Source organism: Microtus oregoni, unplaced genomic scaffold (assembly GCF_018167655.1).
Source record: "Microtus oregoni isolate MIOR12 unplaced genomic scaffold, Mior012 000004F_ref0000308, whole genome shotgun sequence".
Lineage (NCBI taxonomy): Eukaryota > Metazoa > Chordata > Mammalia > Rodentia > Cricetidae > Microtus > Microtus oregoni.
In genome coordinates this window covers 60,058,724-60,073,683 of record NW_024543063.1, presented here as the reverse complement: position 1 = coordinate 60,073,683, position 14,960 = coordinate 60,058,724, and the positions used below count along the sequence as shown (strand labels likewise).

At 42.5% G+C, this 14,960-nt stretch overlaps 1 protein-coding gene across 1 annotated transcript in view; it reads left to right on the top strand.

The window, feature by feature from the left end:
• The window catches only part of Fto (FTO alpha-ketoglutarate dependent dioxygenase), a 348,414-nt gene that overhangs the window by 98,222 nt on the left and 235,232 nt on the right, over positions 1-14,960 (top strand). Inside the window, exon 4 of the mRNA XM_041649608.1 lies at positions 14,326-14,469. Within this exon, the coding sequence (XP_041505542.1) occupies positions 14,326-14,469 (144 nt within the window). The remainder of the gene's footprint in view (positions 1-14,325; positions 14,470-14,960) is intronic.

Genomic DNA, 14,960 nt, shown 5'->3' with positions numbered 1-14,960 from the left:
CTGTGGCCAGACACTTTAAGGACTTGACGTGTTTTAGCCAGTTTCATCTTGTTCACAGTGCCCAGTGACTAAAGTAGAAGCGAAGTACTGTCACGCTCCATGGAAGGCTGTTTTGATCAATGGCCACACATAGGATGTTAGCTCTATGAACTTGTAATGGGTCTGAAAATTTTCTATTATCTAGTGACTCTGTAATATCACAGCACAGTGAGTTACCGACTGATACATGTGGACAGGCCTATGGTGCCGTCTGCCTTGCAAGAATAACATAGCCAGCTCCGTCCATATCCCTGGGTAATGATCATAAATGACAGCATGGGTCATGTATTTACTAGGTTTGTTTGTTTGTTTATTTATTTCTGTTTTGGTGTGTCTTCTATTTATTAAAAAGACAGTTACGGCCAAACTCTATGCTATGGTAGGTGGGAGTTGCTTCATTGACCACATATTTCATCGGCTCTTGAGTGCATGAAGAATAGGAGTGAAGTGTTTGACCGCACCATCTGTGCTTGGTTTTCACTCAGTGCTTTTCCTACAGGGATAAAATTCCCAAGGCTACTTCTGAGAATGCATCATTGTTAAGGGATGTATAACTGTCCTTGTACTGTCCGTATTTAACAGATGAGAAAACTGGGCCCTTGTTGGCAGCTAGTGGGAGCAGGGCTAGAGACCTTTAGCCTCACAGGGTAGATTCATATGCTGTGTGTCTTTTGGGTGTGCATTTCCCATCTGAGCAGTTAGCTGCTTCGGGAATGTGGGTTTTTAAAATGGTGTACTGTTCAGTTTCTAGAGTGGTGAAGTGAACATTCTGTTAGCCCTCCTTATGGTACTGATGCCTTCTTCTCTCCCTTCCTCTGTGCTGCTCCGCCATGCACACACACTCTGGGCACTGGAGTGGGCTGAATGAGGATAGTCCGTGAACTGGAGCCCTTCTCTACCATCTCTGTGTCCGTGGAGAGTCAAGTGGTGTGCAAACCACGTGCCTTGAAATGCCCCAGTGATTGTATTTCTTCCAACAGATGAGGTGTGTGGCTCCAACCTCTTTATATCTCTGCGAGAACTGTGGTAAGGGTAAGACATAAAGCAAAGAAAACCGGGCCACACCCACAACCCCGGAGAACCTAGACAGCAAAGGGGACCCTAAGAGAGATACGTGGATCTACATAGGAAGGTGAAAAAGACAAGATCTCCTGAGTAAATTGGGAGTGTGGGGGTCACAGGAGAGAGTAGAAGGAGAGAGGGGAGAAAGGGAGGGACACAGAGAAAATGTATAGTCAATAAAAATACAAAAGAGCCTTGGGTTCAAGTCCTGCTTAGTGGTCAGTGGGCTAGAGCGGCTACAGCACATGGAAATATCGAAGCCAGACCGTTTCCCATGCTCTTTAAAGTGTTCAGTGCTAAAGATGTGGGACTTTGCTAAAGAGTCTGGACAGCATGGGGCCCCAAGGACACGTCCCGCCCATCTCTCCTTGTCCTGACAGACTGGCTGAAGTCGTGTGCTCTTGAGATTTTGATTGTGGCATGCTGGACGAGACTCTTGGAATCTCTTGGTCCTAGTCTCCACATGGAGGCAGGAAGTACTCCACAGGGCAACACTTACTTAGTCGGAGAGTGTGGCTGAGCCATGGAGTGCTTCCTAAGGTGCACTGGGAGCTCAGATCAGAAGTGATTATTTTCTGCTGAACTCAAATGAGCTGCAGCTTACGGTCTTTGGGGACTCGCTCTCACTACCAGGGACTCTTCTGCAGATTTATAATGAGCTGATCATTGCTTTTTCGTCTATTTTCATGAGTAGAAGCCATTGAGAAGCAATTTGTATAGGATACATGCAATTATATTCTAAATTTATTGGACTTCACATGCATTTCTAGCTAATAGATATCTCTAGAAGGAAGATTGAAACAGTACAATTTTTAATCAGGAATGGCTTCAGGGAACCATATGTAAATAGGCAAAGTATTTGATTTTCGTATATTCCAGGCTTGGTGGCAATTGCTTGTTACTCCTAGTTATAAAAAAAAATGAATTTTTGCAGGGAAAGCTTTAAAACTCATAGTTAATATTGTCTAACACCTTGTTCTATGATTGGAACACCTTTGAAGACGCCACTCAGACTCAATGTTTGGTTACCATTTTGTGCATACAAAGCCTGTGTGCGTGGGTGCCTACGTGTGCACATGTGTGTGTGTGTGGGGGGTGTGCACAGAGTCTACAGATGTGTGCCGCCTGCACACGTACATATGGAGAGTAGAACAGGACTGGGAGTTCTCTTCCACCACTCTTCCCTCTTGCTGCTGTCAGACAAGGTCTGGGGTTACACAGTTACATGCTCAGTAGGGGATTGAACTCAGGTTCTAATGTTTGTAGAGCAAGCCATCTGCTAACCCCTTGTTACCACTTTTGGTTTCTCTCTCTCTCTCTCTCTCTCTCTCTCTCTCTCTCTCTCTCTGGTCTGAAAGGTGTGATTCCCTGTCACATTGTCTTTATAGGAATATTGATCCATAAATTTTTAACTAGTGACCAGTGTGAAGAATTCTCTTGATTAGCTTCTGGATCTCTCCAGAAGAGCTAGGGAGCTAATCCATGTGTGTGTCCAGTGTGTGATAGTCTAGAAAGTAAAATCTCTACAGTAACTTCCTTAGGACTTCAGGGCTCTCATTCGGGGCTCTGATCTGGGGAAAGATGAATCATTTTAAGGGTGGAGTTTGTTCAGTGGATTCTCACAGCCTTGCTGTGAAGCGGGTAGCCCTGTACCCCCTAGCTTATCATTTACGTGTTGAAAACTGGCTGGCAATTACAGGGAGGGGTTGGGAAGCGTTGGGAAGTTTCAAAGGGTTCTATGGTTGTTGATCTCCTCTCCCAGGATCTCTGTTTAAGGTGTCAGGACTGATTTGACTCTTGTTTGCTTGTTTGTATTTTGACGTCTTTGTAAACATTTATTTGGTTCTTTAAATGTTGGTTGTCCCCTGACCTTCTCTTTTACCATCTAGAAAATTATCATGTGTTCACCCAGAATACATTTCCTGTTTGCCAAGCAACCATCTAGTAGTTCAGCATTCAACAGTGAGAAAGACAGAAATCACTGCCTCTGCTGTGGCTGTGGAAGGCAATGGGCAGGCCTTTGCCTGCTACCATATAAAGTATTGGGCTTGAACCTTGAGTGAGATGGGAGTAGAAGGGAAGCAACACTGAGAACAAGAGAGCGGAAAGAGGCTGCCATAGGAACCCCAATGATGGGACATATTAGAACAGGCAGAATGCGCAGAAAGTGTCTGGATAGGACCCAAATGAGAGCCGCAGGACATCGGTGCCCACAGTGGAGACGACCAGCAGAGGAGTCCCTGGTCAAGAGAAGGCCAAGGCACCAAGGGTGGAAAGATCTCTGTCCCAGAAGCTTTAGTCAGGATAAATACCTTGTAGTCGTCTCCTTATGTGCTCTAATGCCCTTGCGAAGCCATCACTTCAGTTAGTGTAGCAAACTACCCTCACCCCAGGAGTGGCTCTGTGTCCTTGATGAGTCCTTGCTGCTGTGTTTGGGGATCCGTAGATGTGCTTTCTAAAATTTACACAAGTGAAATTATGTATATGCTCTTTTAATTTTGGAGGGGGGTCTGACGTCATTCACTTAGCATAATTATTTTAAGGTTTATCCATTTTTTTGTGTATCAGTAGTTTAGTCTCATTTTGTTGTGTGATGGTTGTTTTACTCTTTTGGCTCCTTGGCTCTTTCAGGGCCTGCTACCCAGCTCCCAAGTAAACCACACACATAGACTTATTCTTAGTTAAGAATGCCTGGCCTTAGCTTGGCTTGTTTCTAGCCGGCTTTTCTTAACTTATATTACCCCAACTACCTTTTGCCTCTGGGCTTTTTCTTTTCTTACTTCTATATGTCTTGCATTCCTTCTTACTCTGTGACTGGCTTGGTGGCTGAGTGGCTGGCCCCTGACATCTTCCTCCCCTTGTTCTCTTGCTGCTCTTTCTCGCTCATGGTTCTCCTATTTATCCTTCCTGCCTCACTATTGGCTGTTCAGCTCTTTATTAGACCATCAGGTGTTTTAGACAAGCAAAGAATCACAGCTTCACAGAGTTAAACAAATGTAGCATAAACAAAAGTTACACACCTTAAAATAATATTCCCCAACATTATTTTACTATCTTTTCTGTTATGGTACAATTGTATGCATGCTAAGTTGTTACATAATTATTTTAAGCAGTCAGGGGCATTAAACTTGTCCATCTTGTTGGGGGTCACCACTGTCCATCTCCAGAATGTTTTCATCCTTCCATACTAGCTCCCTAGTCTCTCTTTCCTCATCCCCTAGTAACCACTGTTCTGTTGTCTGTCTTTTGGGCTTTGATAGAGTGCCTCCATTATTAAAACAAATTTCTATGGGCTGTTCAACTGTGTCAGTCAACCACAAAGAGGAATGTTTGCTGAGACTGACTTGAGAGACCACAGACCTGCACCTAGTCCCCAAGAGCTGCATCACTTCCTCATTCTCAAGCCCCTCATCCACCTCTAGAGAAAGTCCCAGCTAGATTTTCCCCCTGCAGACCCGTCCATTCTCTTGGGAGGGAGAAGCTGCCCCTTGCTGTGTGTGTTAATGAACACAGTCTCATCTGTTGAGGTCAGACTCTGGTCTCTTCCCTGCCTTTTGTCTGCTTACTCTGCACCCCGAAATCTAACAGACTGAACTACTCTAGGTATCTTGTGTAAGTGAAATCATACATTTGTCCTTTCATGTCTGACTTACTTTATTGAACACACTGACTGACTGTTTAGAGTATGATTCAGAATTCCATTTCTCCTTATGCCTGAGTGCTATTCAACTTCAGTGTGTATGTGTGTGTGTGCATGTGTGTGTGTGTGGTGTGTGTGTGTGTGTGTGTGTGTGTGGTGTGTGTGTGTGTGGTGTGTGTGTGTGTGTGTGGTGTGTGTTCAGAGGACATCTTCCAGGAGTCAGTTCTCTCCTTTCATCCTAGGGCTCCTGTGACTGAACTCAGGTTGTCAGTCTTTATGATAAATGAAACTTCTCCATGGTCCAGGATGTAAAGTTTTGACTTTGAAGTTTTTTTTTTTTTTTTTTTTTTGGTTTTTTCAAGATAGGGTTTCTCTGTGGCTTTGGAGCCTGTCCTGGAACTAGCTCTTGTAGACCAGGCTGGTCTCGAACTCACAGAGATCCGCCTGCCTCTGCCTCCCGAGTGCTGGGATTAAAGGCATGCGCCACCACCGCCTGGCGACTTTGAAGGTTTTAAGATTATTTTTTATTCTACCGTGAATTGTCTATTTATGTTAAGTAGAAAGTAATTTTTCCATAGTGTTATGAGAATATATCACCAATATCTTTTTATTTTCTATTCATATGGATAAAGCTGGCTTTTTCACTCATTTATTTCACCCTTTTGCTGGTATCACAGTGATTTTTTTAAGTTATCATATTTCTGTTTTATAGATCTTTGAACCCAGAAGCATGTGCCCTTTAATTTTGAACATTTTCTTGAATTACTTTGCTAGTCATTTATTTCTTTCTCTCCAGTTTTCTCTTTTTTAGAATCCATATGACAGTTGTTGAGGCTTTGGTTTACTTACTTCCAATAGTTTTGAGTAATTTATTCATCTACTCTCTGAGACTTTCTTAACTTCGAACTTACCACTTTAGAAAAAAGATTGACATAGATGTCAGAAATACACAGCTTGATGAATTGCTCCTAAGTCAAAATATTCCGGTCCATCTACCACCCATGCACATCCTAGCAACACTCTCTTTCTCTGGTAAGCACTTCCTGACTTGAGAAGTCTAGATGAGTTCTCTGCATGTTTGAAATGAATCAGCCCTTAGAGGCATAGTCTGTGCCTTGACCTTTCTTTGACAGTAGTTTGCTCATAGGTTTCCTCAACTGCTTAATGTGCAAAGTAGTACTAAGGCCGGGAGCTCCAGTACCTGCGCTGTGATCAGCCCTTCCCTTCCTGGCTCTTCTGGAGCGCATGGTTTCTCAACATGGCTCCCCCCCCCCCCCAGATGTCCTCTGTGTGTCTTTGAACCTAGATAATCTTTGTGTATTGGATGGACAGCTGATGCCTTGAGGTTGTCCAGCTCATCTGGTTCTGGTCTTCTGTGTTACAACAACAGTCTCTTAGAAGAATTCTTAGTCTCTGTGTGCTGCTAAGGTGGTCCAGGGTTTGGAGACTGTATTGTCGGCTGTTGCCTTCCTTTGTTTCCTGTTTTACTTAAGTAACATAATTTTGAAGCTTTAGCCAAGGGCCTCCAAAACAGTTTTTCTCTACTTTCCCCATGCTCCCCGCAAGTCCATGAAATGCAGTCTTATGAGGTTTGTCCTATGTATGTGAATATTTTTGTCTTAAACTTTTTCTCCCCAAATACTTAATCCGAAAGCTGATAAAACTAGTCATCATGTTGAAGGGTTTCAGATTTTTCTGCATTTTACCTGAAATTCCAGAAAACATATACTTAATTTTATAATTTTTCTCTGCCAAGGGACTTCATTTGTCCTGAATTATTTGTTTGAAGTAAAGGAGAACCTCTTATCTGTTGTGAACTGGGACTGATTAGTCTTCCCCATCCAGACTTTCCAGACTCCTTCATTTCTTCGCCCCACCCTTTCTTTGCTCACAGACTGAGAAAGGACTCACAGAAGGCTATTTCGGGTTGTAAAACTTGTGGCTTGGCTATCATATTTCTCACCTCTTCTCTTAGAGTATGGTCCTTCTGTGACGTTGCCTGAAAGCTCTGCTGTGCATATTTTTCTATTTGCTGTTCCTCTGAGATGCTGTCTGGAAAATGAACACCAGGTCTACACACAGAGGCTTGACCATGGGCGTCATTCTGAAAAACAGAGTCAACTGTTGAGGAAGGCATCAGTGTCTTGTCAGTGCTTCCATGGAAGATTCCAGGGGATGCTGCACCAAACCCTCTGTGACTTTACCCACACTTATAGCTCCAACTCTTAGCAGTCCATGTTGTTCATGTGACACATTCAGCCCAGAATCGAGTGTGTGCTTACCCAGCCAAACCATTTTCTTCCTTGGGTGTGTGTGGAGGCAGGGGACGGGGGTTGGGGTGGAGTCGTCCCAACTCTCACCTTTGGTTTTCTCTCCTGTCACATCCCAGACCCCTGCTGTGTCATAGGTCAGGACTAGATGTCATTAGTCTCCATCCACCAGCTGCCATCTTTAACTTATAGTTTCTTTTGCCTTACGACCTATGGCATTGGGCTGATGGTACCTCTCTATGGTAGAACACTTGCCTAGCATACACAAGGCCAGGTTCAGTTTCAAGGACTTCTCCTTTCTCCTAAACAGCCTGACTTGAACTAGACAGGACATCTAGGTTGATTGAGTTCAAGACAGTTGTCAAAGATATCACATAGGTAGAAGTATGAAATCTTAGAATTTGATTGAAGAGCTAAGAAATAGGCCTTATTTTAGTTTGTAATAATGATGACTGAAGACTTGCATATAAAGGAAATTTCTGGCATACAGTATTAATGTGTATGTTAATTATGAAAGCTTTGTGATGTATTTTGGTTAGTAGTTTAATCTCCACCATCACACTCATGTTTCTGGCTTTGTTTCCTGTTTATAACAGTATTGTTGCATATAGCTTTAAAATGTAAACAAAACGTTTGTTGTCATTTATATTAAATGGAGCCATTTTTATCCAAAACTACTTAGGGTAAAAACAAAAACAAAACAAAACAAAAAAGCAAAACCAAATCAAACTGGTGAATTATCTGGAACTTTTATGGATACTTGAACCCTGACCTTTACATTTCTATTCTTCTGAATTTTGTTGTCTTTTTTCCTTTTTAACATTGTTGTTTACAGGAGCTTGGCATGTATCAAACAAACAGAGACACTTAAAATCCTTCCAACTTCACTGAGGTTTAAATGCGAGTAGGAACCCATTGCCCCTGCCTATTTCAAATGGCATGGGGCAAGAGTAATCAGTGGCAGTTGCTATGGGCAATTACGAGTTGGTTTCCCTGCAATTGTGAGCAACACTACACATAAGCAATAAAATTTATCACACTTCCAGCTTCTTTCTTCCCTCCATAGCCCAAGGGAGAACAACCCTCCACCACACATCACCTCAGTGAGTTCATTTCAAGGGTGCTGGGTTATGTTTTTGAGGGGCATCAGGAAGCCGTGATTGCTCTTGCTGTCTCTGGTTGTGGTTCAGGGTCTTGTTCCAGATCCAGAAGAGTGCCAGGACAAAAATCAAAGGGGAAGGCAGGCGATCTACAAGCTAACCGAACTGGGTTACATCCCAGGGCGTGTACACTCCGCGGGGCACACAGCCCCTAAATGCCGCGCACATGCATGCTAATGGCTGTTTACCGTGTCTGTTACCAGTAAGGCCACCTGGACAAAGCATCTTGCAACCTTGGGGTAGCAAATATGTGAGCATGTGCCTTCTCACATCATTATTCTTCTGCCAGAGTGCTGGGGATCAACAGATCGAGCCTTAATCACTTTATGTTGGATGTTGTTAGTTACATTCTCCCATCAGATGTGAGCTGTATGATGTCATTAGGATTTTGTTTAGGCGCGACTTGATCAGTATGTACCGCTGACATCTCTGCCAAATCACCAACATGAGCAATTCATAGAAGAGAGCAAGTGTTTTCTGTAAACGGTCAAATCCTAGCTATTCTGGGATTGGTATGTCTTGTGGTCTTAGTGTTCCCTGGCCGTCTTGCTGTGAGGTGTGGAAAGAGCCATGGATGTTGTAAGGACTGAGCGTGAGTGGGTTCTAGTTAAACTGTCGTTAGGAAGCAGGTCATGAGGCCAATTTGCAGTCAGGCTCACTGTGTCCTAGCTATAAAGCACGGATCACAGACTTCGCTCTAGGGTCCAGAAAGGCATTACGAATGAGTGAAATACAGTGGCTGCCTGGGAGCTCTAGATAGCAGAGAAGTCATGCCTTGTTTCAGAGGGCTGGCTATGTTTTACTGATAGCTACGTGTAATTGACTTCGGGATGGATGCCCTTATAATTCAAGAATAGTTGAAATTTGGATTTTGATACAAAGGTTTTTTTTTTTTTTTTAAGTCTTATCTGGGAGGGGCGCTGTTTCACCTACTTGTATGCATGTGCTTGCCTGGTGTGCCCAGATCAGGGGAGGCAGTCAAATTCCTAGAACTGCGGTTACAGACAGTGTGAGCTGCCCTGTGGGTACTAGGAATCAAGCCCCTCTGGCAGAGCAGCTCTTGACCCCTGAGCCATCGCTCCAGCCCTTAACTGAGAGTCTAATTCTGTTGCTAACTGATTTAGACTTGTGAAGGCAGTGGAGTGCTGGTGAAGCTGAGCGCCTGCCTTTCGGTTCTTTCGGGTTCATTAGCTCCCCTTTTGCAGATTCCAGTGTTTTCAATGTAGCTATGCATTATGCATAAAAAGAAGTGTCTGCAGGACACTTGATAGTAGTGGCCCGTGCTGGTTCTGCCAGCAGCTCTCCCGTTGCCTGTGGTGACCATTTCCTATAGATCCTCCAGGAAGGTTCAAAAAGCCATAACTAAAAAGTAGCTGTGCCCCTGATAGTAAAGCACTTTTTCTTTTAAGTCACTGCCCCTGTTTCAAAAAAGATGTTTAAAAATGGTTTTTGGATTAACCTAGGAAATGGCTTTGAACTTAGTACATGATGGTATTTTTAAAGAAATGAATTAAAAATTCCTGTTAACTAAAAGGTACCCACAAAAATGGACTGCATCTGGGCGTGCTGGTGCCTGTCTGTGAGGGTCTTTTACTAGCATTCTTCCTTGCAGAGACCAAAACTTGACTTTTTGACCTGTTCTTTTTCATTACTCTGAGTACCAAGTAATGTGAATGAATAGTCATGAAGGTAGTTCCTTTCCCTTTGTCCCTCTCTACTTCTTTCTCTTTCCCTTCCTTTCTCTGCTTTGAACTCATACATGGTTTCTCTGCAAGATGTTCTGAATGTAGGGAGTCGGTATGGGCATGCGCTGCCTGGGATCTGCGCAGTTTGGGAGTGGTAGTTGGTGTGCACATGCCGGAACTGGTGATGGGCACTTCGCTGTCCTTCTCTATGACACCCAACTTAGCATCATTTTGTCTTCAGTAATTGCTCCAATGTCCCTGCCAGTCTAAACACTAACTTTCAAGTCCCATTTTTCTGCAGGAATTCTGTTTTGAACTTTAGAGTCCTTGAAGCTTCTCTCAACATCTTTAGTGTCTATTCTACTTAGCAGTAATGTTATACTATACTTTCGTTATTTAAAATTCATTTTTAAAACTTGTGTTAGTTATGTATGTGTGTGTTTACCTGTGTGAATTTATATGCATCACGTATGTTGCATGCAGGAGCCTGTGGAGGCCAGAAGATGGCATTGTATCCCTGGCACTGTTGTAATGGGCAATTGTGAGCCAGTATGTGGGTGCTGGGAACCTAACCTGGGTTCTCTAAAAGAGCAGCAAACTCTCCTATTCTCTGAGCCATCTCTCCAGTTCCTTTTGTTCTTTTAAACAAACAAGCATAAACAAACAGATGTTTGAGGGTTTTTTTTTTTTCCTTTTAAATTGATATTTTCTTTCCCTGCCACCTAACACAGGACTGAGTGGTGGGAACCGAAAGCAACTCAGTGCAAGTGCCCATCATTGGCCTCTGTCCCCAGTCACCAGAGCTCTGAAGTCAAAACTCAGACCTTGCCCTTGAGGCCCAGAGTACAGGCCAGCGGTTTAAAGTGTAATGGCTTGAAATTTGAAATGCTGTCTTACCAGTTACCAGTGCCAATCACTAACACTCCAGTAGAAGGAATCCTCTACCAAGACTGGGTTCATTATTTCAGTCAGAGATACTGCAAGTGCCTGACACCATTCTAATGATTTAGCAAGTGCTCAATTAATATTTCCTAAGTGAACTTGAAAAGTTTATGTGTAGGGTCATCCCCAGCAAGACTTAGTAAACAAGGGAAAGAGTGTGCACTTTTGGCTTCTTTCTGTGTCTCTTCCACTCCATTGATTGTTTTTCCAGAAGTGCCACTGCCTCTTTGTACAAATTCTTTCCAGTTCACTTACTCTTGATAATATATGACGTCGTTCTGTGTTCCTGTTCAGTCATGTGATGGTCATATGACATTATATTGTTTGGACATGTTCTGATTCTTCAAGGAGTAACCCGCTAGTGGATACTGAAGTTATTTCTGGTCTTTAAATTTTAAAGTTGGAGCTGTAGCCAACAGTACTATAAGCTACAGTGCCTGCTCAGTCGTCACTGTCACCCTTGCCGAGTAGGAACAGTAGTGTGCATGCCAAAGAGTAGAATTCTCCAAGCATTCACAGTTTAGCATGTATTGCCAGATTGTCCTACACAGAGAGTATGGGTGACCAGGTGGCCACACCCTTACCAACACTGGATCTTTTAAAGTGAAGACAGAAGCCTGGTGGTACACGCCTTTAATCTCAGCACTCAGGAGGCAGAGGCAGGCAGATCTCTTGAGTTCAAGACCAGCCTGGTCTATAGAGTGAGTTCCAGGACAGCCAGGACTGCACTGAGAAACCCTGCCTCCAAACAAAACAGAGTGAGGAAATAGCAGTCTCTCTGACTTGGCAGGTGTAAAACAGTTCTGCTAAGTCTGCTTTGCATTCTTTTATGTGACTGGTTGAGAATCTTCCACTGCTCTCTCTGAGCTTTTCTTTGTGTGTGTCAGGGGTGGCTTTCATCCCCCGTCTTGTTCCCTCTTTATCTTGACTCTGTAACATCTGCCCATTGATCTAGCTGGCGATGTAGAGGAAAGACAAGTATCCCTCGGCTCTTCCGGTTTGTTTATACCTCCCTTTCTCATTATCTGTAGTTGAAATTTCTGGAATTTTGTCTGTCTTTGATGAACTTTTGTTTGAAACTATTAAGTGAAAAGTTAGAAATAACCAATTAGTGACTTTGACAGTGCGTGCATCCCTTGAGAAGCCTGAAGAAACCGGCCATCTGTTCTGTCAGGCCCAGGATGAGACACTGAGTCACTCCAGTGTCTCCAGGCCTGCACACTAATGCCGTCAGTGGTCTAGTAACTTGTAGTTATCAGATCCGCTGTGGCTATATTGCAGGTGCTGATGTTCAGATAAATGTTATTATTCTTGACAATAGCCCCAAATCTTAAGCATTTAATGCTGGTGATCTGTAGATGTCAAAGACTAACCACGAAGTGTTTGCATTCAGTGAGAAGATGATAGTCTGGTAGACTATTTGGGATAGAGACAGTATAAGAAACAAGAGAGTAGAGGCTAGAGATGGCTCAGTGGTTAAGAGCAGTGGTTGCTCTTCCAGAGGACCTGGGTTCAATTCCCAGCACCCACATGGGAGCTCACAACTGTCTGTAACTCTTGTTCTAGGGAATCCAGTGCCCTCATGTAGACATTCCTGCACGCAAAACACCTATGTACATAAAATAAAAATTAATAAAGTATCAAAAAAGAAATAGTATATTCAGATAGCTTTTGTTAGCCTATCTTTTTATAATTGCTTTATTTTGTTGTGATTATTATTAATTTCTTATTGTAACTGATTTATAAAGTAAACTTTATGGATTTATATATGAATGAAAAACATACTTTCTAGGCTCGACACTTGTGCTGGAATAGAAAGGGTTAATGATGCCACTCACCTAAATGTTATTTTGTTTATTTTTATTACTTTATCTTCATTTTCATTACTTCAAATTTATAGGTGAATTAAGAGAAAGCTGACATTTTAATTATGTTTTATTGCACTGCGTGTTTCAGTGTGTGCATTAGGAGGTTGGAGTTGAACCTTGGGTGTCCTCCTTCGGAACATTGTTCACCTCCTTTGAGATAGGGTCTCTCATTGACCTAGAACACCCCAGTTGGACTTACTGACTAGCACTGGAGTCACAGGACCACGAGTCTCCACTCCCTCAGTCCTGGGGTGACAAGCATGCATTACCACACTGGGTGTTTTTATGTGAGTTCTGTGCTTGTAAAACAGAAGCTGAGGGCTGCTCTAACTAGATACCATTGTGTTAGTGGTTCCCATCAGAATAGTGATAGATGTTTGTGTTGCTAAGCCTCTGTATTACTTGCTTTTCTATATGCATAAAGAGATACCACGACCCAGGCAACTTATAAGAGAAAGCATTTAATTTGGGGGCCCACAGTTCCAGAGAGTTAGAGTTCATGACCATCATGGTGGGGAGCATGGCAGCCGGTCGGCAGGCCTAGCCCTGGAGCAGTAGCTGAGAGCTCACATCTGATCCACGGTCCACAAACATGAGGCAGAGAGAAAGAGAACGAGAGAGACCACCAATGACACATCTCCAACAAGTTCACATCTCCTAATTCTTCTCAAACAGTTTCACCAACTGGGGACCAAGCATCAAATACATGAGCCCATGGGGCCATTCTCTTTCAAACCACCACAGCACCCCTCTCTAATTCTTAGATTTGGGCACAGTTTTACCATTGTCTTTGAGACTGAGGCAGGTCTGTATGATAACATGTTGAGAAAGTAACTTTTAGCCCATTATATTTAGGTTCCATGGAAGGATAATATACTTAGTTGTTTAGTTTTTTTTTTTTTGTCACTTTAGTTGTTTAGTTTTTGTGTCTCTAAAGTGATCTCTCTCTCATATGATGAATTTCAAATCTTAAGCTTTTGGATATTAGCTCTTTTGTAGAGCTACACTTATATTCCTAAAATAAATTTTTCCAGGTCATAGAATGTTCTTTTAATGTGATGTTGGACCTAGATTTTATTTTCTTAATAGTTAGATATTTGATGCTGATTGTTTGATGTCAGGTTGGTTTCTGTACAAGCTTGTTTTCTTTTGTATTTTGATATACATTATTTTAATAGGATGAATCCGGAAATGTCTTTTTCTAAACTCTTAAGCATGGAGGCTTACTAAAATGACCTACATGTTCCTTAAATATATTTAGTAAGGAGTTTTTTGAAACTCTGAGCCGGTTGCCCTGAGAGAGGATCCTTTCATAGTTCCCTCTCCACGTTGTATAGTATTTTTTAGCTTTCCTTTTCCTCTGGATTGTTGTGGCAATTAATATGTTCTTGAAATCCCCTTAATTGAGCTTTTCTTATTATTTGCTTTGAATGGAACAAATCTTTTATTTTCATCTTAATCTCTGGTTATTTCCTCATTACTATATTTAAGGGTTTTTTTTTTGGGTGGAAAAGGTAAATTCATGCTAAGAATATTCTTAAATTTTTTTAGAAATTATAACACAAAAGGATGTATTTTACCTAACATTCATATTTTATTAAGAGATCAGTAATTTCTAAGGTAATGTGCCTTTTCTGATCACTTCCCCTGTCTCCACAGGCTCTGAGGATGAAAGTGAGGATGAGTCCAGCTTCGAGGGCAGAGATCCCGACACTTGGCATGTTGCTTTCAAGATCTCTTGGGATATCGAGACGCCGGGCTTGGCAATACCTCTTCATCAGGGAGACTGCTATTTCATGCTGGGTAATGTCAGGAGACTCTGGCACTGCTGTTCCTCTTGCCTGAGCTGAGAGTCATGGGGGCATGCATGTTTGGGGGGTCTGTCTTTTAAAATAAACTTTTTGAGTACCTTGTATTCATAGTGAATGTTCTGAGAACATGTCACTCATTAATTTATTCTTTTCATATATATACATATATATTTGTTTGTTTGTTTATTTTTTTTTGTGTGTGTGAGTGAGTTTGCTTGCACGTATGTTTGTGCACTACATGCATATTGGTACCTATAGGCAAGAAGAGGTTGAATCCCCCTAAACTGGAATTGCAGACAGCTGTGAGCCACCATAGGTGCTGGGAACTGAACCCCGGTCGTCTGCAAGAGCAACAAGCCAGTTTCCTCTCAGGCTTGGTCACAGGATCTTTCTCTCTGCTTCTGTTTAATTCTTTGGAAAGTATTATTTATGGGCTTACAGTAAATGAAGTTGTGGAGTTTGGGGTGCTTTGGTTTTTGCTGC